This window comes from Lissotriton vulgaris, chromosome 5 (genome assembly GCF_964263255.1).
Source record: "Lissotriton vulgaris chromosome 5, aLisVul1.2, whole genome shotgun sequence".
Classification (NCBI taxonomy): Eukaryota; Metazoa; Chordata; class Amphibia; order Caudata; family Salamandridae; genus Lissotriton; species Lissotriton vulgaris.
In genome coordinates, this window is record NC_141693.1 from 713,291,095 (window position 1) to 713,317,169 (window position 26,075).

General features: G+C 44.9%; 1 protein-coding gene across 6 annotated transcripts in view; it reads left to right on the top strand.

The window, feature by feature from the left end:
- Nucleotides 1–26,075, top strand: part of NOLC1 (nucleolar and coiled-body phosphoprotein 1) — a 539,002-nt gene that overhangs the window by 99,063 nt on the left and 413,864 nt on the right. For all 6 annotated transcript variants that reach the window (XM_086922145.1, XM_086922146.1, XM_086922147.1 and 3 more), the window contains exon 2: nt 7,341–7,396. In XM_086922145.1, coding sequence (XP_086778271.1) covers nt 7,341–7,396 — 56 coding nt within the window. The remainder of the gene's footprint in view (nt 1–7,340; nt 7,397–26,075) is intronic.

A 26,075-nucleotide genomic window follows, 5' to 3' on the forward strand; every position in this document is an offset into this window, starting at 1 on the left:
TGCAAGTTAAGGAGAGCGAGTCAAAGGTTGAAGGCTTAAATGGGGTGGAGTTGACTTTGTAATGTGGCTGGATGAGAGAGGTAGCTTGGGTGCAGTAAGCACAAAAGTGGGGGGTGGCCCTGTGGCAGCGAAGCGATGTTTTGTATCGCCAAAAGCTATCCCTTAAAAGCATACTGACCCTGTTCCACACAAGCCCCTCCGTGTATTTAAAATGATGCTCTACAAACAGAATTACCCTGCCCTAACACAGCACCCCTCTGTGACAGCGCAACAATGCACTATTAACGTGGTGGAGATAGGATACCTAGTGTTTCTCTATTGCTTTTACATTGAACGGACTTCTCACACTCAGGAGTATCGTTTTTTGTACAATATAGGTATGAGTTTAACATTGAGCAGACTGGACAGAATGGCATCAAATGTTTCACAATAGGAGCACAGCTGCACTATGCACGCAGTCTATACTCGCTGTCACTCTGCACGTATTTATCACGCACTCTGAACTCACTCAGTCTCTACACTCACTGGCTGTCACTCTGCAGTAATTCTGCACTCACTCTGCACTATCTCCACTTCTGCACTCAATGTCCCTCTGCATTTATTCTGCACTCACTCTACACTCACTCCTCTCACTCTCACTTTGCACTCACTTTCACTGTACACTATTTCTTCACTCACTTTCTTCACTCACTTTCTGCACTCACTCTCTCTGCACTCTCCACCTGCTGTCAACTTGCAGTCACTCACTGTGCACCAACACTCACCCTGCACTCACTCTGCAACTGCACTCATTTTGCACCTGCACTCACTGTACACTGACTTTGCACTCAGAAATCTGCAGTGACTATGCACTCAATGTCACTATGCACTCAAAATGTATGCACTTTGCAGAAACTCACACTCTGCTGTCACTCCTCTGCAGTGCATCTACTTTCCCTCTACACTTATTCTACACTCACTTTTGTCATTCTGCAGTAACTCACTCTGCTGTGACACTGCACTCACTGTCACTCTGCACTTACTCTCACTCTAAACTTACTGCGACCCTGCACTTAGTCTCACTCATCATTCAATGTGTTGGACATCCAAAAAGAGGCACAGAGTAGAATAACAAACATGGCAATATCCACAATCAGCAGCCCTGCATTTATTTTAAAAGTTAAGGTACGGTGATAGCCCATCGCCGTCTGGCAAAAGTCCTTTCAAAGATAACTAGCTAGAACTAGTTCTTAAAATACTAAACGTAGGTAGGCATTTTTACTACAATGTATTCTGGATGACAATGTCCCCCACAATGTTTGATAAATCACCATTAGTCTCATGTGTTGTGATGTCACGCGACTCTAGCAAGCGTTTCTGTTACTCAGTGGGAGATCCTGTCCATAGCTTTCAGCCCAGCTTGCAGGTGTTACATAAAAATGTAAAATTTTTTAAAGCAGCTGGCAAGATTATGTTTAACCCAGGATAGGCTACTTAATGTTTGTGGAACATTTTAGCTGCAGTAAATTGACAACAAAATAAATATTAAGAGCATTGCGATACACATATACACTGACAGGGAGAGCTGCACCACAAAGTTGTTGTGATGCTTGTGCATGTGTTTCCCACATGCTGTTTTCAGTATTAGACTGACCTATGTCTATAGATGGTTCTAAGAACACACTGATGTAAGTCTTAAGACAACAAATGTTTAGTTTTAAAAACATGTGAGGTTAGTAACTGAAATGCAGAAACGAAACTATATTGACAGAAAGAAAAGCCCTCCTGCCCTCATAAAACTGAAGGGAACATCTGTTTTGTGTTAATTACTTCTTATCTCATCTTGTCAGTGTAGTGTCACATTCCTACCCTTTCCTCTGGCCTCATGCTTGAAAGAGAGGGGTCAAACAGATTGGAAGCTTTGTTTTCCCACCAAGACAAGGATAAAAAAAAGAAAACAGCAGCATATTCTCTAAAACATAAGTCCCTTAAAAGTTTTTGTTTAATAGGAAATGTAAGAGTACCTGCAACATATTCGCAACATGTAATGTTTCAAATTATGTGATGCTTGTAACCTTTATTCTGCGAACTTAAATGAAGATAAATTAGACCACATTTACATATATAAAGGAGACTTGTAATTCACCTTTTAAAAAACACATTATGAGACATGTTTTGTGTTTCTCACTTGTAGTGCTCTATCCTTTGGAGTGGAGCCTTTTACTCTGGCATCCCCATTTCTTCAATAGCTAAATATGTCAAATAATAAATCAGAGAAACCGTTGGAGAATTTTTAGCTGCTCAGGTAAAAAAATACTGCACCAATGATGCGCTCCCCATATAGGGTTTTAAGGCAAATTACCAGTAACTACTAGTTGACTCCACAAGGAAACGTCCTTACAGGGCTTTGCTTAGACCATGTCCACTCTGTAGGGGAACATGTGCATGCTCAAACGCAGCAGGCGTAAAGCACAGAGCACTCGTACTCTGAAATGATTTACTCCTGTCTGTGACAGAAGTATGTCTCTAAACGTGTCCAGGTTACGAATGCTTGTGAGTAGTTACAGACCCACACACCCAGCCAGGACAGCAGATGTACTCCATTCTAATGTTACATTTTACAGGGGGTAAAATGATGTGGGTAAACTGAGTTATGAGCGCAAATTCATATTCCACTCTTGTAAATAATGCCTTTACTCAAGTGGAAATTGATCGTGGAAAATGACGTTGTGAATAGGGCTATTGAGCGCTCAGGGGCACATGGGCTTTTTTGCATATTGAAATAACTCTAATCACTAGTATTTGCAGTAGACCTTTGTACCATCTACCATTCCTATGTGACCCTTAGAGTATATCCAGTCATATCCCTTCCCTATGTATATAGAGATAACTCTAATCACTAGTATATGCAGTAGACCTTTGTACTCTCTACCATTCCTATGTGACCCTTAGAGTATATCCAGTCATATCCCTTCCTTTGTATATAGAGATAACGCTAACGACAAGTCTCCTTTGTGACTGTTAGAGTATATCCATGTGTATCCCTTCCCTATGTATATAGAGATCACTCTAATCACTAGTATATGTAGTAGACCTTTGTAATATCTACCATATCTATGTGACTCTTAGAGTATATCCTGTCATATCCCCTCCCTATGTATATAGAGATAACTCTAATCACTAGAATAGGCAGTAGTCCGCTATGCTCTCTACCATTCCTATGTGACTCTTAGAGTTAGACCTTTGTAATATCTACCATATCTATGTGACTCTTAGAGTATATCCTGTCATATCCCCTCCCTATGTATATAGAGATAACTCTAATCACTAGAATAGGCAGTAGTCCGCTATGCTCTCTACCATTCCTATGTGACTCTTAGAGTATATCCCTGTGTATCCCCTCCCTATGTAGAGATATCACCAGTATATGCCTAAAGTATATCCATTTGTATCTCCTCCTTATGTGACTTTACCTCTTGTACATTTTTTCTGTTTGTATCCTTTATGTAACGCATGTAATCCTAAGCACTTATGTTTTCAACTGGTTTTTATGTAAAGCGCTCTGACACCTTCGGGTAAAGTTCGCGCTAAATAAAATTGCTAAAATAAATAAAAAAAAAAAAATGAGCCCCGCCTGCTGCGTCCCGGGAAATCCTTTGACAAGTAAGACTCCTGCTGTCCAGTTAAGTGCTGTGAAAGGTTTTCATTTAAAACCCACCAGCAGACCACAGACCTGCACACTGGCAACTAGCCAGGGGTGGCCGTTGCCCACGTCACTGTCGTGGCACTGGGTGCAACGGTGGTGGTGGTGCGTCTTGTTTTTGCACGCTGACGCCGCGTCCCCTTTCCGGTTTTGACTCAGTTCGGTTGTGAGGCAAAGCCGTAAATCACAAATCACAAATCACACACAGCTGTTGCAGCTGGCATACATGTCTGTGTGCAAAAGCAAATGCAATATTCTGAGACACTGTGAGACACATTCCGCTCCATCGTTTATAGCTTGTCTGCGTCATCACGGGCAGGGACAACGCATGGGAGCATTAGTTTGGCCCAGCCATTCAATGGACGTTGTATTGGAACAGCTGGGCAATTTTTAGCTGCTCAGGTAAAAAAATACTGCACCAATGATCCGCTCCCCATATAGGGTTTTAAGGCAAATTACCAGTAACTACTAGACTCCACAAGGGAACGTCTTTACAGGGCTTTGCTTAGACCATGTCCACTCTGTAGGGGAACATGTACATGCTCAAACGCAGCAGGCGTAAAACACAGAGCATGGGTGCAGGTTTGGTGTGTAGTCGTAGAACATACAATAGGACAGTCGGCACCAGCACGCGCCGTGTGTCGCTCGGGCAGTAACTCAGTGCTGACCTCTCTTGAAGTCCAGGAAGATGGGCAGGAATAGCCTGGTCACGTGACAGGAGTGTTTGTGTGCATTGAGGCTGCCGTGAACTGCTGCTCTGAAACAGATCAATACTGCAGGGATGCTGAGCACGGATGTGTCCAAGTCCCTGAAGCATAAATCGATATCGCGCCGGCCGCACACTTTTCATTGCCTCACCAGTCAGAAGCAGGAACCATCTATTACTTTACAGAAAATATGTACTCCTGTGTTGGAAACGTAGACTGTATTATGTGTATGTAGTGAATTCCTCTTCACAGCCCCATCACACAACTAATGCAATAACAACAGTAATAATAATACAATAATAGTGATGATCAGTTGTGTAGCTCACAGTAAACATGCGTCTCTCCTTGACGCTTGTTAGTAAGGAGAAGGGACACTGGAATGATGTAGTTCTGTGACTGACATTTCCTGTAACTGTTAACTGTTGGTTGCTGATTCTTGAGTACAGGCGTTATACTGGTACTAAAAAGGTGAACTCTACTCAGACTATTAATGTGCATTAAAATGTTAAAAAAACATTTTTTGCTTAGACCATGTCCACTCTGTAGGGGAACTTGTACATGCTCAAACGCAGCAGGCGTAAAACACAGAGCATGGGTGCACGTTTGGTGTGTAGTCGTAGAACATACAATAGGACAGTCAGCACCAGCACGCGCCGTGTGTCGCTCTGGCAGTAACTCAGCGCTGACCTCTCTTGAAGTCCAGGAAGATGGGCAGGAATAGCCTGGTCACATGACAGGAGTGTTTGTGTGCATTGAGGCTGCCGTGAACTGCTGCTCTGAAACAGATCAATACTGCAGGGATGCTGAGCACGGATGTGTCCAAGTCCCTGAAGCATAAATAGATATCGCGCTGGCCGCACACTTTTCACTGCCTCACCAGTCAGAAGCAGGAACCATCTATTACTTTACAGAAAATAGTACTCCTGTGTTGGAAACTTAGACTGCATTATGTGTATGTAGTGCATTCCTCTTCACAGCCCCATCACACAACGAATGCAATAACAACAGTTATAATAATACAATAATAGTGATGATCAGTTGTGTAGCTCACAGTAAACCTGCAGTGGTCTCTTCTTGGCGCTTGTTAGTAAGGAAAAGGGACACTGGAATGATGTAGTTCTGTGACTGACATTTCCTGTAACTGTTCACTGTTAGTTGCTGATTCTTGAGTACAGGCGTTATACTGGTACTAAAAAGGTGAACTCTGCTCAGACTATTAATGTGCAACAAAATAAGTATTAAAGAGCACTGCGATACACATATACACTGACAGGGACAGATGCACCACAAAGAAGTTGTGATGCTTGTGCATGTGTTTCCCACATGCTGTTTTCAGTATTAGACTGCCAGGATAGGCTACTTAATGATTGTTGAACATTTTAGCTGCAGTAAATGGACAGCAAAATAAATGTTAAAGAGCACTGCGATACACATATACACTGACAAGGAGAGCTGCGCCACAAAGTTGTTGTGATGCTTGTGCATGTGTTTCCCTCATGCAGTTTTCAGTATTAGACTGACCTATGTCTATAGATGGTTCTAAGAATACACTGATGTAAGTCATAAGGCAACAAATGTTTAGTTTTAAAAACATGTGAAGTTAGTAAATGAAATGCAGAAACGAAACTATATTGACAGAAAGAAAAGCCCTCCTGCCCTCATAAAACTGAAGGGAACATCTGTTTCGTCTTAATTACTTCTTATCGCACGACCAAGCCAGCTCTTCAAAGGCCAACACTTACACATGAAAGGATGCAGACGAACGTGCGCCCACCAAACTCACTGCAGATTAGTGAACGCGCCCCGACCATCTGGATTCTATTACTGCGGCACCCTGACAGCTCGTAATTGAAAATTTATTACACTCCCCTGCGCATAACCGCACAGAATATGCAGGAAGTGCCGAACCTAAAATATATATGGCCTATTGCGTCAAGGCTACTACAAACACAGCACCGCGAGGACCAATGACCATGCAGATGGCAAAAATAACTACTAGAAAATCTCGCGCACTGAGGAATTTTTGCTACACTATTCTGAGCCCCATAACAAAACGGCTCGGAGCTCCGCCCCACTTCTGACGAAGTGGTGACGTAGGCCGAGCCCTAAAAAACAGTACAGATCCCAGTGGGCCGTAAACTACAGAAAAGGGGAATCACAGACCCAATTTGGGTGTCACTCGGGTGGCAGGGGACAGGCTAGAATCTCAACAAGGCAGTGTTCGTCAGCACTCTATCCCAGGTGCCTGACTTGCGCTGCCTATAGAGAGAGCATAGTGTCCCCAAGCGGTAGACGGACTTCACCGCACTCACACATGGGCAAAAGGTTGCATAGGGTGCTCAAGCACGTCTGCGACCGCAGGAATCTGTGGAAATAGATTAGAACACCGCCCCAAACAGGAGAAAAGTAGGAAAAGTAGACAGAGTAGAAAGATCAACTTGGGACTGGAGTGTGGACATTGTAGAAGGACTTGTGTAACAGAACTCTTCTATTTCCCTCTTGTTCATGGGAAATGTAGTTTTTATTATTGATCTAAAAAAATGGCTGGTGTGAAAATAAAGCGAAGGAAGAAGGCATAATCTGAGCCTCTGGTCCTGACCTAGAATTCTTTGCTGCTGCACTCTGTCAATATACTCTGCAACACACTACGACAAGTAACTCTACAACGGTCCACCCTACACAACTCCACTCTACGACACTTCACTCTACGACACTTCACTCTACGACACTCTCCTCTCCACCACTAACTTTTAGCCATGCTGAACAGCAGCCAAGCTGGTGTACAACATCGCTAAAACACATTGGCAAAGCCAATATCTCTGGCATAGGCAAGACCTTTTTGCTTTTGTCTGTGCTTGTTTCCTATTTTCATTATTGCTCATTCATATCAATATCACTGTTTTTCCTATTAATGTTTTGGCTCACTCATATTAATATCTTTGTTTTGACAGAAAGATCAGGATCCTAATGCTGCGTCCCTCTTGGATATCTTTAATAACTGGCTAAAGTAAGTGTATGTCGCCAACTATTGTTCACAAAATAATTATGATTTCCTCATCTTATTTTCTATGTCTTTGTCACGATCTTTGAAAGTAAATATTTAATAGTTACCCTTTGTCTTTATTGTCTCCATTCTTTTCATTATACATTTTGTGATGTTTCTATCAGACATTTTTCTATTTTGAAAAATAAAAATTTCCTTTTATTTTATGGAAAACTTTATGCTTTGAGGATGTAAATTTCTTACCAAAAGGAAGAGTACTAACCGGTATTTACATCAAGATTATTTTAGCGGTAGGCGGGCCACCGGGACTGACATCACGAATGTTAAAATGTGCATTTTTAGTTTTCTCTTCTCTCTGGCTTCTTGAGGTCTTGGCTTTAACTTTTGTCACCAATTTTCCATTGTTATGCTGGTGCGGATAAGGCCGTGAGCACTCATGTTTATTTCGATATAATGTACTAAAATGGTAAATAAAGTTTAAAATATAAAAAAGATTATTTTAGCGGTAGTGAGAGGAAATACTGCTGTCTTGCAGATGGTCACTTCAGTAGCTACTGGAGCAAATGGTATAGAGGTGTGAGATCTAGATACTGCCAAGTTCAAGGTTGGTCAATTGAGTGTTGGTAAAGAATTAGCGGTGTGTTGGTGAAGTAGAGATACAGCTAGATTGTGAAACATGCTTAGATGGTAATGGTTAGTGTCAAAAGTGAGCTCTTGACCCACTTATCAAAAAGAACTCGAACACTGCAGAGCGAACAATTCATGGTAAAGTCAATAGGTCTGGCTTTGGTTACCAGTCTTTTGTCTTTGCCAGTCCTGTTTTGTTTACAAATAGTTTTTTTACAGGTTACCATCTTTGAATGGTGTTTATTAAAGTAAAATAAAAATCATCAAATAATTTCTTCCGCACTCGTACAGGCGATAATCACTTAATGTTTTTCCTGAAAGATAAAAAGGTCAAAGAGAACTGTCTGTGTGGATGGAGACTTGCACACAAAAGGCCAGCTGTTTTGGATTGTGTATAAAGACATGCAAGAGGCCTGAAAGCAGTGTTGGAGTAGGGGAGCTGCCAGGCACAAAGGAAAACAAACACTGGCAAAGCCAACAGGTTTGAGTTTATTGTTCTAGCACATGCAGTTTTAGCACATTAGAGTGATACACAGAGGCTCACCAGGAGTGGAGAGAAAGAGCTACAGTTTTAAAGTATTCTCTTGTGTGTGTGTGTGTGTGTGTGTGTGTGTGTGTGTGTGTGTGTGTGTGTGTGTGTGTGTGTGTATATAACCCTCCTATACTATCACTGGGACATTGTGACTATCCACTTCGGCGCAAATATTTTTGAAAATATAAAAAAAGGTATCAAAAAATCATTAGTATGCATTTTTTATAGCGATAGGAGAGGGAGAGGAGTTAGCCTCACGGCTAGGGTGGTCAACCTTGAATCTGGGTTCGAGTCTCGGCAATGACGCTGAACATCCGGTGATGCTGGGAAAATCACTTAACCTACCAGTGCCTAACAAAAATTAATATGTCCTCTTGTAAAGCAACTGGTGCTATGTAAAGCGATCTGATCAAGTTCGCGCTATATAAAACTCCGTAAAAAAAATAAAATAATAAAAATTCCTAATTATAGGTTTGCTTAGGAGTGGTATGCACAGGGCTGGTCCTCGTGTGGTCCTGAAGAAGAGCTTTGAGGGTACAGCTCGAAACATGTCGACTCTATACTAGGGACTCTATACTCATTATAGTTAGACTTTCCCTGTTATTAATCTCGGATTTTAGTCCTACCAACTAAGGGAAGGAATAAAATATTAGCCACTAATTAGGTATTTTTTTAGGTCTCGCGACCTATCGATGTGCGCAAGCGCATCGAGCGGAGCGAGAATTCAAGTGGCGAAAACATCTTCAAACCAAAGGGCTTTCAGCCCCGCGGTTTTGATGCAGTTCGCGTGTACATGCACGCGCATCGCATGCAAGCCCAGCCCAGCCTCTCGCATTCCCAGGCTCTCCTGCCCCCATCCGGCATCAGGCTTCTCCTCCCCTAGCAGCACTCCTCCCACACCAGCACCTCCCCCCTCCCACACCAGCACCACCCCTCTCTCTCCACGCAATCACAGCCTTTCCCTAGCAGCACTCCTCCCACACCAGCACCTCCCCCCTCCCACATCAGCACCTCCCCTCTCTCTCCAAACCTTGATCCAGCACCTCCCCCTCCCACACCAGCACCTCCCCTCTCTCTCCACACAATCACAGCCTTTCCCTAGCAGCACTCCTCCCACACCAGCACCTCCCCCCTCCCACACCAGCACCTCCCCTCTCTCTCCAAACCTTGATACAATCTAGTAAATTCCCATGCTGTCCTCCTCCTATCCGCTTCCCTGGGTTAATTAAAGTGCCCTCGTTAACTTCCTCTCCTCTTGACTCCTCGGTGCAGTTGGCTGCGCTTCGACTCCTCCCCTCAAAACTGCTGTTTTGACCACAGCGCCCACCTCAGCCCGCAGTAAACGGATCCCCGAAACAGAACGCACCTCGATCCAATCTAGTAAGTTCCCGTGCTGTCCTCCTCCTATCCGCTTCCCTGGGTTAATTGAAGTGCCCTTGTTTACTTCCTCTCCCCTTGTCTCCTCGTTGCAGTTGGACGCGCTTCGACGCCTCCCTTCAAAACTGCTGTTTTTGACCACAGCATCTGCCCACTTGGACCCACTTTATCCTAGGGGCTCCCTTCCGGTGTATATTGAGTAAGTGTCAACATTGCCCAGCCACTCCTACAGTGCTTTCCACTGTCAGCACTACCCAAATCCTCACTCTGTTCCTTTTCCACACAGTTGGATCTCTACAGCCTTCCGCTTAAGACCACCTCGCCTCTGCCGCGATTCGTTTGCTGCCAGTAACTTTTTCCGCCTCTCAGCGCCTCCAGACAGCTTTTGGTTTGAGGTCACCACAGGAGCCCACGGAGCTTTAAAGTGAGCGCTCTCACCTTCCGGATTGGTGTTGAGCCCTCCCCCACCCTCCGAGCACGAATGCAACGTTTCCCTCAACCCACCCTTCCCCGTGCATAGAGTGCGCAGCCTTCCATGTCCTTACCAGAAGAGGGGAAACTTATAAGCCCTTTCTGTGGCATCATTGACCAGCTTGCAACACGCACTCATTAAGCTGGACAGGACGCTTTGAAATCAAACTTTTTTAGATGAATATTTATTTCATTGATAAAGTACCCTGAGCAAAGTTGTATTTTCTATCTATCACTCTATTACTGCATTTGCAGCTTTTATCTCTCCTCCTCTGCGAGCTTTCCAATCGTTCCTGCCCCCCCTCCCCCATTTAATTTGTTTCCTGTCTCTTCATTGCTTGCCCGTCCCCCAAACCCTGTGCCTTGCTACGGTTTTCAGACTGCCGATTCTGCTGTGAAACCACTGTTTTGCCCTGCCTGTGTTTATGCTGCATGAGTTGTTTCTAACCCTGCAACAACCTTAATTGCTGGGGGTTATATACAAGGGTATGGTCGGTGCTTAGGGGCTACATGTCTGTGGCCAGCTCACCATGATTAAAAAAATAAATATTAATTAAAAGGGAAATCACCCACGCAAGCCCACTATCACCCACGCAACACCACACTCACCCACGCAACACCACACTCACCCACGCAACACCACACTCACCCACGCAACACCACACTCACCCACGCAACACCACACTCACCCAAGCAACCCCACTCACCCAAGCAACCCCACTCATCCAAGCAACCCCACTCATCCACGCAACCCCACTCATCCAAGCAACCCCACTCATCCACGCAACCCCACTCATCCACGCAACCCCACTCATCCACGCAACCCCACTCACCCACGCAACCCCACTCACCCACGCAACGCCACTCACCCACGCAACGCCACTCACCCACGCAACGCCACTCACCCACGCAACGCCACTCACCCACGCAACGCCACTCACCCACGCAACGCCACTCACCCACGCAACGCCACTCACCCACGCAACGCCACTCACCCACGCAACGCCACTCACACACGCAACGCCACTCACACATGCAACACCACTCACGTTGCCAATAGGTCTCGCAGTAGGAAAGTTGGAACCATTACAATTGCAAATAACAATGCCTTTTATTTTTTTTCATTTTAAAAACATAAAGGGCTTTGTCATTTACAAAACCAATAGCTCCGACTTTCCTACTGCGAGACCTATTGGCAACGCCAGTGCTTGTATCTTCTTGTTTTTCCACTCGACTGTCGCTGCACTACACATTTTCCACAACTTAGTACTCCTATGTAGTTCAGTAAGTGGCAGCACGCCTCAATCCGCAGCAGATTGAGTGGACCCCAATGATGAAGCATGCCACCTTGGGGATACCCTAGTGGGTGAGGGGACTCTAGAAAATACTTTTTCATTCTGGAAAGAGGATTTTCATACATGTTAAGTGAAAAGCCTGTACTTTCCCACGGTTAGTATTTTATTTCTGGTATTCCAGATTTTGTGAAACTTCCTTTCATCAGCCATTCTGGGTACCATGCAGTTCTGCGCCTACCCTCTGGAGCACAGATGTTCGGGCTATGATCCTGATGTTTCAGCCTCTATCCTGGATTTTGATGAGACGAACTCTGAGGCTGCTGGGTCTGATAGCCTCCTGCATCTTGTATGTAAAGCACGCCAAATGGCATATGCAGGCTTTGAAGTCCCAGTGGACGCTGCATTATTTACCTTCCGACATGGTCCAGATTTCGGAGGAGACTGCAAAAGACCTGCAGTGGTGGCTGACAAATTGTGATTGGTCCAGCATCCATTTACGCTCTTCTCCACCCAGAGCTGACAGCAGTGACCAATGCATCACTTCTGGTTTGGGCTGGCCTTCTTGGGGAGGTGGGGATCAGAGAAATCACATCAGTTTTCAGTTTTTCTGTAACTGAGAGCGGTCCTCTTCGCGTTGAATGTCTTCTTTCCATCCTTCAAAGGATCCCAAACTACAGATCATGAGCATCGGTCCTCCAAACAGGCAGCCTCTTTGGTAGGAACTCCTGTTGTAGCAGCAGTGCAGGGTCCGGCAACTGAACCTGCTCAGGGTCCACCTTCATGTATGGAGCTTGAGCTGTGGCAGTTGTGTCCAGTCTACCTCCTGAGGTCTGTGATGTCATCTTGGCAGCAAAGAGTCCCTTAACCAAAATGTATATGCCTGCTGTTGGTAAAAGTTTGTGACCTGGTGATCCATGTGGACCTCCTTCCTGCACCACTATCGGAGGTGCTGCAGTTAGTTTTTATCTTTAGACCGGCAAGCCCTGGGAACTGTTAAGTTTTACTTATCAGCCATTTCGGCTTTCCTGCGGTTGCCAGATGTAAGGAAATGCCTTTTTGTATGGTCACCCCCCAGTTTTTAGGTCTCGCCTACGCAGTGCGCATGCGCTGCATAGGAGACCTTTAGCCGTCGTACAGCTCTTTTTCCAAGCACATATTCATGCTTGTGGCAGCATACAGCTTGCGGGAGTGCGCAGCGGCGCGCCACAAGCACGAGTGTGTGCTTTGAAAAATAGCAAATAGTTGCTGCTTAGTGCTCGTCGCGTGCACTCCCCCCACCCCTCCCACTTGTTAACTTTGCCTCCCAACGGAACTTAAGATACTTAACATAACGCGCTCCTTCATGTACACTGCACTGAGAGCGCGGCTGGCTGACTGCACTTTCATTAGGGGTCGCAAATCTCAGTAACAGCGATGGTAGTTATCACACTCCTATAAATGGCATTGCTACTGCTTGTGTACGATTTTGCTTGTCACCTGTTACCATGATGCAGCTTGATTTTTTTGATATAGGTAAACATGAATGTATTTGCAGTGTTACTGTGTTTATGCTGTATTCCCAAAAAGCCACTTTCTTGAAAGAAATTTGCACCTATTGTGTTTAACATTTCACCAAGGCTATTTAAACACCTTGAAAGTTACTAAGTGATTGTGGTTTTGCTAAATGCAAACAATGAAGAGCGTCACTTCTCGTCTCAAGTTGTAGTTTAGCATATTTTTCTCTAGGTGCTGAACATTTTCAAAAATATATTTAAATGGTTGTTTAGTAACTGTATTCTCGTGTTTCCCTGTTCTAAATTTAGAAGTTTTCCAAATGACGGTGCTGAAAACCCTTGCACCTAGTTAATCTTATTGACCTGGCAACCAGTAAAAATAGGTTATTTTCTATCCATGATTGAGACAGTTATACTTTCCGTTAACAGTGGTTATTTTCAATTAGTTTTGTAGGGATAATACTCTGGGGGGGAAAAACTACTGACCACCTGCCTCCACACTGATTAGAACAGAATGACGCCATTAAGGAAACAAGAACGAAACCACTGTACCTAACCGTAATCATTCTAGCCACATTCTTATGGACTTTTTCACATTTAATTCTCGCGTAGGTTCCAGAAACTATTCTTCACTGTTTTTGTCGTGCATATGCTGTGCTACTTGCCAAAAAAGCAGAGCAATCTTTCCCCCTAGATGTATTAATACATTTTCTCTAGATAGTTCATTGCAGACTTCAGAATTGTGTTATACTGTCTTCTCGATGTCCATTCATTGGTCATACTCCCCTCAATTGCTTCCTTAACTCTAATACTCTCTCATTAAAATTATCCTTTTTCTATTCCTCTCTGTGACTAGCTTTATATTCCTCATGCCTTCACTCTTGTATTCACCCCATTCCTCTTTTCTGATTAGGCACATTTTTGTTGGCATGCAATATAAGAACTCTGCATTTGCATTGCTTGCTCCAAGGTGATTCTCGACAGCAGAAGCACAGGCTTTCATAGTCAAATGTATTCATTCAATGTAACAAGCATTGGCATAGCCAATAGGTCTCGCTTTTGTGACCTTAAAAGTATTTAGTTCTGCAGCACAATATCCTTGGTGCAACAACATCCACTGTTGCATGGCTAAACACTCATAAGGTCCCAAAGGCGAGGCCTATTGGCTACGCCAATGCTTATTTGACTGATGCTGCTGGTGTTTTTACTTGGATATTGCACAGAGGCCTGCTAATCAGACATCTGTGCCAGTGCGATGACCCCAAAACATGTACGTGGAGCCGCAGCGTGTGGGAAACTTTGGCGGAGCTGACCATGAGGGAGACAGCGGACCCTCTGACCCACCTTTGAATTGTCTAAAGGTCGTTGGAGGCAAGCGGGGAGAGCACCGTGACCCTGGGCTTGTTGCAGTCCCGCCGGAACACCAAGGCGGACTCCAGTCCCAGGATCCTTTCACCTGCCACCACCTGGCCCGGGAGCAAGCCGAGCCCCTACCTCCCAGCACCATATATAATAGCACAGTCCTCACCGCAACGCGGGAGCGCGCGGGAGAAGCCTGGGACAAGGGCGGGCCCTCTGGGGCCCTCTGTGGCCCTCAGAGGCCTAAAGAGGCTGGGCTGTGCCATGGATTTTGGTCCCTGTATTGCATAGCTGACCCTCGTCCTTACGGTTTGAGTGAGAGCGTCATTTCTTTCATAGTTTTTGTGTGGGTCGCTTAGTACAAGGAGTGGAAATACTTCAAATTACTGTATTGTGTACCAATCTCCTCTACTTCTGTACTATATCTGATCCCCTAAAGGTTTTTATTTGTAACCTCTGAAGATGAAGAAGTCCACTATAGGCAAAACACCTCCTGCTGTAGAGACACTAGATTTTTATTTTTTTATTTTTATTTTTTTTTATTTTCAGCGCACAGCTGCCCCAGCGAAGGGGCGTCCTGGCGCCTGATCAAGTACCACAACACAACAAATCGCCGCTGGAGAGAGAAGAGATCACTATCTAGTGAAGGTAGTGACTAAAATAAACAGTGAATGACGAAAATCACTAGGTCAGGGAAACAGTCCCCTTACAATGCCTATCTCGCCCACGGTGTTCTCTTACAACTCAGTGTGATAGTAGTGATGCTGCCCCAAATGATTCAATAAATATGGCTGACTCTGCTCACCCACCCACAGATTTATCGCAGATTTTGGTGAACACGGGTGATTTAAATGATGCTCAAGTTGAGCGCTCTATGGCACCGGTAACACAGAGAGTGCTGAGGACCCGTAAGCACACGCAGATTAAACGGGGGGGGGGGCCCGAACCGTCAACAAAAGAGCTGACCCGCCACTCGTTAGTGTGGAAAAACTAAATAAGGTAGCAACTAATAATGCCACAATTAAATTAGATACAGAGCAATTTGATTGCCTGATTGACATCATGGAGGCGAAAATCACCAAGTTAATAAAACCTCTAATGGCCAAAATTGACACTCTGTCTGCAGAAATTGTGAAATTAGGCAGTCTCCTGGGACCCTGTATGGATAAAGCTGATAAAACTGTTGATAAGGACCTTAGGGTTATTAAAGAGTCAACAAAGCCCTTAAATGAGGGACCATGTGCAGTAGAAAAAGCAGCCCCTGTACCCTGGAAACAGCATGCAAAAATATACCACCAGTAACATGTCCAGGGAGCAAAAGAGGGAAGGCAGAAAGAAAGACTGGTTGCACTGTTAGTGCACAGCCAGACCTACCTCCTGAATGTGCCCCGTTTGTCGCAGTGTTGACAAATGTACCACCCTTTACAGAGGTTGGTCACCTAAATAAGCAAGAATCCCACGATTCTCTGAAGAATAAAACTGTATCGTGGCTAAACAGAGAGTGTGGGTTTCCAGTAGCTTTATCACACAAGATATTAACCACCAGGAGAGTAGCATGGATAGGACGATCCCAAAAGAACATCAGGGGCGATTGTGTCATTATAAACTTCAGTAACCCACTCCTTGTTAAGAATGTGTTGCTAAGAGCTTCTTCGCTGCCACAGTCCGATCAGGGCATTACACTACCCTCACTGGGGTACTTTTATAGACACTTAACTCAGCAGCCCGTTAACGATCTATGTAGGGGCAGAGAAACTGGCACCAAAGGGTTTACCAGCCGTGGGGTTCCCACATTTAATCGATACCAGCCCCTAAATGATCTATATTCAAATGACTGACTTGAACACGGCCAGGACCATTCCATACTTTTTGTTGAAGCTTCTCCGTTGGCTGTGGAGGAGGAATGTGGGTCAAATGGAATTCCAGCAAGTATTTATGGGGTGGAAACCTCAATGTTATGAATACTGTAGGGGTCGGTCAAGCGGGTTGTTTTGATGGGATGGTGGTAGAGAGGGCGCCACGACTGGGAACGAGGTTCCTCAGCTGGAACATCGCTGGGTTGAAGAGCAAAGAAAATGACGTAAAGTGAAGGGAGTGTTTGACTGACTGTGATATTATTGGGCTCCAGGAAACTTGGGACACAAGGAACACCTTTTTCTTGGATGGATATGTGGCCTTCTGGTCGGCAGCAGTCCCATCCTCTATGGGGAGGGCGAAGGGGGGTCTCTTAACCCTTATTTCACTTAAACGTGAGGGGACTTATACTAAAGTGGAGACAGGGACACCACACTGTCTAGCTGTGGAAATTTTTACCGAATCCTCTGGGAATTGGCTCATTGTCAACTTTTATAACTCATTTGATGAGTGTATTTTAAATGAACACTTAGTCTATACGATTTTTTGGAGCTGTATAATGTTAACAGTACCATTTGTTATTCGGTTATTGTGATCGGAGATTTTAATGTTCATCGTTGTAATGGTAACTGTTTTGTATGGGATAGTCTAGGTCCAGCGAACCAAGATCATACTCATTTTGAACACACCCCGCAGGGTTTGTACTTTGAAGATTTGGTGGCAAGTAATGATTTGATTTACCCTACCAAGTCTACAGGAGACATCCCAACTTATAAAGGAAGAGGTTCCGGTTCAACTATTGATTATATTTTTGTGAGTGCAAATATAGCAAGTAGGGTCAGCCAGTATAAAGTGAGTTGATCCACCTATGGTGATCATAACCCTGTCAGGGTGTCTCTGACAGATGATCTAAAGAAAAAAGTTAAATCCAACCAGACAGCTGGAATCCATGATATATGACCTATCGATCAAGCTCGACGCCTGAAATGGTGCAGAGTGGTGCCGATAGATTTCAGGGAAGATTTGATGGGAAAGGTTGGGAAAGATATGACCTCCTGTTTGAAAGACGATGTCATAGGGGGCGAGGTCCTATTAGCCTACGGCAGAATATGCACTCAGGTTGATAGTGACCTCAAAAAAACAGTAAAGGGGCAACCCAGGAACGGTGAAAAATGGTTTGATCACAACTGTTCAATAGCCCATCGGAAGTTGATGGTAGCACTGAAAGCTGTTCCGCCTGACAAAGCGGAAATTGCTGCCCTTAGAAACACTTATTAAAAAGCTCAAAAAAAGTGAAGAAATTAAATTAGGGAAAAAGCCTGGAACGAGCTTTTATCAATAGATGTAATCAAAAACAGTGCCAAATTCTGGTCTGTGGTGAATAAGCCCTTTTTTCAGGATAAAAGCAATAGTGATCTTGATTGCGGTATTCAGGAAAAAGAATGGCACAGTCATTTTAAACAAGTTTATGATGGAAATGGGATGCTGGAAGGCCCAGTTTTAAATATGGAGAAATATTCTTTGTCCTTTACAGAGTTAGAGGTAACACAGGCGATTATGCAAATGACGAGTAAAAAGGCCCCAGGGCTGGATGGAGTCCCGGCAGATCTTTTTAAATCTGATGTAAAAACCTGGTCGAAAATTTTATATAATGTCTTTGTAAATGCCTGTCAATTGGGCTTGCCCTCTACATGGGCAAGGTCTGTCATCATACCCATATATAAGAAGGGAAATAGAAGTGACCCGAGCTGTTGCTGCCCGATATCCCTAATCGATTCCTCGGTGAAAGTGCTTGGTAGGGTGGTCCTTGGCCAACTGACTGGCTGGCTGGAGGAATCTGGAACGTCTGTGGCCCAGTATGGCTTCAGAAAAGGGATGGGCACCACGGATCAATGTTTAAATTTGCAACCACTAATAGGTAAATATACAGTGGCAAAGAAAGGCCCACTATTAGTAGCCTTTATGGACCTCTCCTCGGCCTTCGACCGAGTAAATAGGTCGAAGCTGTGGTCCATGCTCCTAACCTGTGGAGTAGACAAAAACATCGTCTATTTCCTAGCTGACCTGCACAGGGATTTATCTGCAACAGTGAGGTATGACCAACAGGGTAACTGTACGGAAGATATACCTATATCTAATGGAGTTAGCTTTTTACATTCTATATCAATAACCTAGATACGGCCCTAATTGCCTCCTGTAAAGATATTCCTCGTGCAGGGCATCGCCTGATTCCCGCACTTTTATATGCGGATGATGCTGCCCTCCTAGCAAGGATGGCAGTGGGACTTCAGTTAATGTCAGACTCCTTCTCTGTCTTTATGAAATCATTAGATTTGAGTGTAAATTTCTCAAAGTCGCATTTAATGGCTATTGGGCAGAAATCCCTAAAGGTTAAAACTTTTTATTGTGAGGGACACATATTAACCAGGGTGACGTCATTCCCTTATCTGGGTGTACTATTTGATGACCAAGGATCCTGGGTAACTCAAATCACAGCAAAAAAAATCGTATTGATAAGGGCTACCCTGGCTGTACTGGGTTTCGCCAGAAAGTTAGGAGCCAGACCAATGCAGGCCCTCATCCAAATATACAGAGCCAAGTGTATCTCACCAGCTATGTATGGGGCCGAGCTGTGGGGCATCAAAAACACAAAGAATATACAGACGGTTGAAGAAAAGTTTTTAAAGAACCTCTTATCTGTCCCCAAGACAACAGCTAATTACATTGTCCATCAGGAGCTTGGAATTGGCTTTGTTGAAGATGCCATTGCTGTGGCACCTCTATTGAAATGGATAGCCACCTGGTTAAACCCTGATTTAGTGCTTAACCACATTATTCTGAAAAACTGTATGTCACTCGACCGTGGACCGAGTATACCCTGGCTCAAATATATTCAGAAGCTTGCAGGTAAACTGGGTCGACCAGAACTATATCACTCCCCAGAAATCTTAGTGAAGGGAGATATAAAATGGTCTAAGGAAATGTACTTGCGCATAGCCACCATGGATAGGGAACAGAGAGAGCTGGTAAAGGTGACAGTAAGGGCCCACCAGCTATGTAAAACAACACTATCCATGGAACCTTATCTCGGCTATGTCACAAACAATAACCATCGTTTCTTATTGACTAGATTCAGACTTGACCAATTTCATTTTCTTTTTGGTGAACAGAAAGGTTGGAAGAGGGCAGACGACCTTGGCCCCTGTACTTGCGATAATTTTTCACAACAAGATATTATACATTTCCTCTTTTTCTGTGAACACCTCATTGTCATTAGGAAACGTTTTATTCTCCCAATTCTAAGTAACAATGGCTTTGTGCAAGTGAGACCAGCCTTTCTCCATTTGCAAATGTTGACTGATGTCTGGGAAACTTTTAACATCGCTAATTTTTTATCAGCAGCTGTAAGAATCTTGAGAAAATTAACTTAAACACTATATCATGTACATTCCCTTTTTAATATCGTGTTTAAAATGAAAGTTTTTTAATGGTTTTAATGATTGATTTTATACATATTTATGAGTCTTGTTTGTGTTTAATGGATTAGGTTTTTACAACTGTTCATATTTACAGTTTTTTCTTGCTTTTATGGTTTGCTCATAAACCGAATAAAGATATTTGACTGTATGTTACATTGACTTTATCTAATTGACATAGGCACATTTACCTGTAAGTCCCCAGTATATGGTGCCCAGGCCTGTAAGTTAGCGATCTACTACAGGGACTGGAGCACTGGTTGTGCCACCCTGGGTGTGTCAAACTTAAAATGAGTCTCCCAGTTTTCCATTGCAAATTGCTAGCCCGACATTTTCCTTTAAGTGCCACGGCAAATTCAAATCTCCCTCTGAAACGTATGTAAGTCACCCCTAGCCTACCAAGCCCTAAGGCAGGGTGCAGCTAGTTTCAGGAGCAGAGCATGTATTTTGTGAGTTCTGGCAGTAATAACACAACTGTTTTTACTCTGGAAAGACGTGGTTGCTCTGTTGGTGGATGCAGAGTTACACGCTGACCCCTCAGCTGTGCTAACTCCTGATTAGTGCGACCAAGGTTGCTATTCCAAGATATCAAACAACAAGTTGAAATTAATGTTAAGTTAGTGTGCAACTTTCATTAAGTTGCCACTTTTTTGCATCCAGTCTCCTGTGACCTTAATAGTTGCATAAGGTGCTGGAACCCAAGACCGCTTTCTGTCTTCCTGGGGAGACATGTTAACGACTCTCGGGAGAGGGTAAAAAAGGAGGCCTACACTGGAGAGAGGCGTTACCTCCCTCCTGCATGAAGCCACCTCGTTGTTGGCTCATAAGGCAAGCCTCAAAGCTGAAGCTGCCTTTGAAAAGCAAATGGGGAACACTTTGGACAGCCACATTGTTTAGGCAGACTAGCTGGCACCCAGGAAGGTGAGGGGGAAACATGTTGTCAAGCTGGGATTTCAGGGGTGTGTAGCTTCTAGGTAGCTACCCCTCTTGGTTGGGTTAGGGAGCTCTGGATGTCAGGAGGTGGGTAGTGCCATTTCAGGAGTGGGCAGACTAGTGCCTTTTTGGATAGCCAGATGCCCAATTTTCCATGCTGTGATCTTCAAGGTGGAGTAAATGTAAATGTAAATGTACAGGAATTTATATAGCGCAAATCACCGAGCGGTTTCTAAGCGCTTGCTTAGGGAACCCGTCCTGGTATTCCCCTGTCAGATAACCCCGGCATGGTATCCGCAAGGTGAAAGCCAGGCATCCCGCCGCGAGGGGCCATTGTGGAGATTAAGCAAGCTATTGCCCAGAGTCGCAGAGTGTGAACCTGTGAATTGAGTAGGCACCGGAGCGAGAATTGTCGAGTCCATGGACATTTTACTACTCAAGCCCCCGCCGAGCCGGGAATTGAACCCTGGTCCCGGGCTGGCCTCTGCTTCCAGGTCTGCCTCCTCTAACCAGTGAGCCACACTTCTCCACCTAACCAGTAAACCTAGTAGCCCATTGACTACCACCTTACCTTTCCCTGAGCGCATTTTAAGAGCATAAATAAGGTAACCCTGGTAGCCAGAACTCAGATCTTGACTGGACTTAAAGAAGGACCGAAGGATGACTACCCTGATACATCATGGAACTTCAAAGAGACTGCACTTGTTGAACTTGGTGGCTAGCAAAGGAGAGGAGCTGTGCCTGCTGTGTCTTGTTTGTGGCGAAGTAGTCTCTAGACCCCAACCAAAGCTGTTCATAGCACAGGGCCACAACAGCTGGGAAGCCTGCTGGGTCGAGTTGGCAGCCCAAAATCTTTAGACTGCCACTGCGCTGCACCAGTGACCAGGAACGGCGTTCAAAGTTGCTCTTGAGTTTGCTGATCTAGCGAGAGTTGTTGGAGTGCAGCTTCGTTGCCCAGAAGCAGAGTTATCTCCCCAGGAAGGATTGGGCTGTGACTGCGATACCAGGCGACTTGACTTGTACCAGTGCCGAGAGGACTTCAATGGACGTTGACCAGGACCACCTCACCCCTTTTGTGGACTGGGTAGCCGCAGAAAGACCCTCTGACTGTATCACATCTACAGCATTCTTGACCTGTAAAGATAACTCATTTTGAGGACCTTGATGGTATGCTGACTGGCTCCCTACTGAAATTGGTCGCCTAAAGTCACTCCAAGTGACAACTAGCCCAGCTTTAGTGAAAAGGTTCCTACGTTCAAATTCGCTGAATTTGCCAAAGCTTGTTCGCTGTTGAATGAAAAGCTTTGTCTTATTAAGCTATGTAAATTCATTATTTCCTGAACCCTCTGGTGGATCTTTTTAGTTGTTAGTCTGGTTTTTATGTCGAGCTGGTGTTAGTAGGGCGAAGCACTGCGCCCAGCGAAGCCTCTTTTGTTACTCACTTCCTGGGAATGTGAGACAGGGGATGGGCACGCGCCGGGCCGTCTGCGATTTCAGCTCGTGGACGCGCACGTTTATCTCCTGTCCCAGATTCCCAAGTGGATAACACATACACACAGACACACACACACACAAGCGCACACACGCGCACAGACACACACACGCACACACACCCACCACCAACCCCGCCCCCCACCCCACCCGTCAGTGCACGCAACTTGTCTTCAAGCAGCCTGCAAGCTCTCACTTACCGGCTCAGTCCTTGCCCGTCTCCTGGCACGCTGCGAGGCTCTCCTCACCACTCGGGAGCCTCGTGTTGCCTCCGGTGCCATGCAGTCTTCGGTCCGTCCCTGTGATGGAACCAGGGACTTCAGCATTGAGCCTGCAGGGTTCCGGACGTTCTCCCGGCGGTTCCTTCCTGTTTCTTTTGCAGGCCCGCCCACGTCCCAACGAAGGCTGCCTGACTTCCGCGATGTCGCCTCCGTTCTTGATCAGCATTTGTAATATTGATCTTAGGACCCAGGCGCGTGGGTCTTCCCCCGAATCTGGCGGTGACGATTTATGCCCCACATTAAGCGAGGTGAAGCTCTTCAGTGCTGCCAGGTTTGACTTTTTAACGCGGAAATACGTAATAACATCGCACGTTCTCTCGCCACATTCTCGAGTCTGGAAATAATTATTACTTCGTTATGCGCGCGGTGTCAGCCCACCCTGCAGCATCTGCGACGGGCAGGAAAAGGGGATCAGTGTGTGGGTGGCTTAGGGCTGCAGCGCACAGTGTAAGCCCAGCGGGCACCTCTATGCACTCCCCGCCTGCAGGCAGAGAGCGTCTGTTAACAGACCGAGAGTTGTTGGGCGTGCTCCGACGCACCAAAGCGGGCAGCAAGGCGGGAGGTTGCCCGCCACTTCAGAGGATGCTGTGGGTGCTGCAGGGTGGAGGCGGCGCTTTTACTGCAGGGAACCAGTGCGCAGACACAGGAGAAAATGGGAGTGAGGAATTCCGGACCGGACCACCGGTTCCACCCTACTTTGGCCATTGAGCAAGCGCTTCGGCCTGCCCCTCGACCAGGTAATGTCGCCATAGCAACCACAGAGGGCACGCTAGACATAAGTAGTGACCGCTCCATGCGTGCGTAGGGTGGGAAAGGGTTATTTCAGAGAGTTCCAGCAGACGGCGTGTGGGGATAAATGATTCAGTAAGCGCCCTAAAGGGACGCGTCGTGGCATTTTGCCTACCAGTCAGATGTGGGCACATGGGTCAACTACCACGTCAGAGCTCAATACAATACAGTACAGTGCAGTGCTGAATCTAGTGCAAGAAGATCTCGACAGTACAACATACGTGGCTTGCGAGTATTTTGTGGCATTTTTTCCCCCCACACGAGTAAGCAGTTTGTGTATTAAAAAAAACTATTTCAAGATAACGGCGAGAGACTGCTTGTTGTTTGATTCCTGTTTTTTAAGAGCTCTGCTGCCCTTTGGGTCAGGTTCGTGAAATTAACACTTCAAATAAATAAAATGTAATAAAATAATTACCTGGTGTGAAGATATGACACTGCAACATAGTCTTCTTTTCACGGTCCAGACAAATACAAACTGCTCCAATCCAATTTGGTTTAATGTTGGTGTTTCATAAATCGATACTTTAGAATAATCCACGTGACCCACATCCTATCCTTTTGGGATCTAGAACATAATGTTTTTCTCTGTGCTGCTGATGGTGTGAGTCATACTTTTTTTTTTTTTAAATGCCTCAAATTGTTAAAATCTGCTGACTGGTTGTTTTTTGCATTTTTATTAGCACCTTCCGTCTGACTTACAGAAGCATACATCTCAATGACTGCAGCAATCATTACGAGGCTATTTGTATCGAAAGTATGTAGGAATACAGGCATATAAATTTACAGCCAGTTTAGCACTGCCACTCCAACTTGTTTTATTTGATTCTGTGGCAGATTTTGTCCGATTTGGTTGATAAACGGCTCTTTAAATTTGTAGGTTGAATCAAGTGAGGCAAAAACAACAGTTGTATTTGTATAGCAGTTGAGCTGGATGTCATCTTTAACACCAAAAATGGCATTTAAGTTGCTATTATGTATAGCTGGTACCGTTGGGATCCCGCCATGAACAAAGAGTCTTCTGGTCTGGATAGCCGCATGGATCCCGCTTCCTCACACTGAGAGATGAAATAAGAATTCTTGATCCAGATGGAATGTTGCAAGCCGTGAGTGTGAGGGTTTTTGCCCCCTCCAGCCTCTCAGCACTGAATTTGTTGTGCTTTGCATTTTCTCCAAAGCTCATCCAGTAGCTCTTGCGACAGTGCCATCTTTGGCACCAAAGAACTGCCTAACTGTTGATGGCAGCAAGTTTTAATTCCCTTGCTAGGAGGCCAGACATCATCCATTTTTTCCACAAACCATTAAGGGCAGGATGTTCCTAGTGTAAGAATAATGATACTACGTGGGCATTTCATGAATGACAATTGCTCTTGGTTTTTTAGGTCTCGCGACCTATCAATGCGCATGCGCATTGAGCGGAGCGAGAATTCAAGTGCTCAAAATGCTCGTCAAACCAAGGGCTTTTTGGTGCGGTTTTCTTTGAGTTCACATGAATCACGTGACAAAACAAGCACGCGCATCAGCCTCCCTTCCTCCCTCCTAATTGCATTTTTTCACGGCTGCTACCACATCAAAGGGCTTCTGCCAACGTGCGGTCTGCGGCTTCTCCTCCCCTAATTATTCATGGCTGGCCGGTGCTTGTTTTCTTTTGTTTCCCAATCTACTCTATGTACTTTTCCTCTTAATATTTAACTTTCCCTTCCTATTAGTAACGTTTTTCCCGCGTTTTTCATATGCGATCTGTCATTTTTATTGTATCTTTCTTTTTTGGCCCTTGTGTTTCTCAGTTTTTATCTTCCTTTTCTGTTTCGTCCTATAACATTTCTTTCTTACTTTCTTTCCATGTATCCTCTCTCTCTTCAATACCACTTTGTTCAAGGGCATTTCTCCTTCCCTGTCACTTATTTTCCGTTTTTTTTTTTTTAGTCTATCTTCTTCTTCTTTCCTCTCTGTTTCCTCCCATGCCATTCGATCGCTCGTCACTTTTTTTTTATCTTTGAGTCGCTTTCGTTTTCATTATTCTTTTTTTTGGTGTTAAGTTTCATTTTCTTCTTTCTCCTGCTGTAACTTGTCTCGATTCCATTCCTTCCTCTTTTAATGTCTCAGTATGTTTCGATTATTTTTTTTGGGGGGGGGTGGGGGGGTCTCTCTCCTTATCCTGCTGTACTGCTTTCCGCTGTGTTAATGTTCGCTCCCATCTTTACTACTTTAATGTTTTTCCCATTCCTCCTCCCTCAGCTATAATACCCGTTATCACTTTCTACTTCCCACCACGCCCTCTTCTTTAATGTTTCTCATTCGTCTTCTCCCCCTCCCACTATGGTAGCTCACCTGAATATCAGCGTCCAGCGGATCTTCAATACTTTAGCTAACATCTGGGTTTCTCGTTGCCTTTCTCTAGCTAGCAATCCAATTTAACATTCACCTGCCCCTTTTCTGGCTTTTCAGAAGCGCCTATTCGACGGGATTTCTTCTCCAGGCAATTATTTACAGATGTGGGCCATAATCTTCAGTTGGCTCTCTAGAACACAATATTCAATTTAAAACCACAAAACAGTTCAGGGACGGTGCATCTTTTGAGACAATATATGCGCAACCCATAGATTAAAGATTTCCACCTGTGAGGATAGCGCAGCCTTTCATCCGCTAAGCTGGGCACCAGTGAATTGTGTAATAAGTGCAAGAGCTACTTGTGCAGTGTGCACAA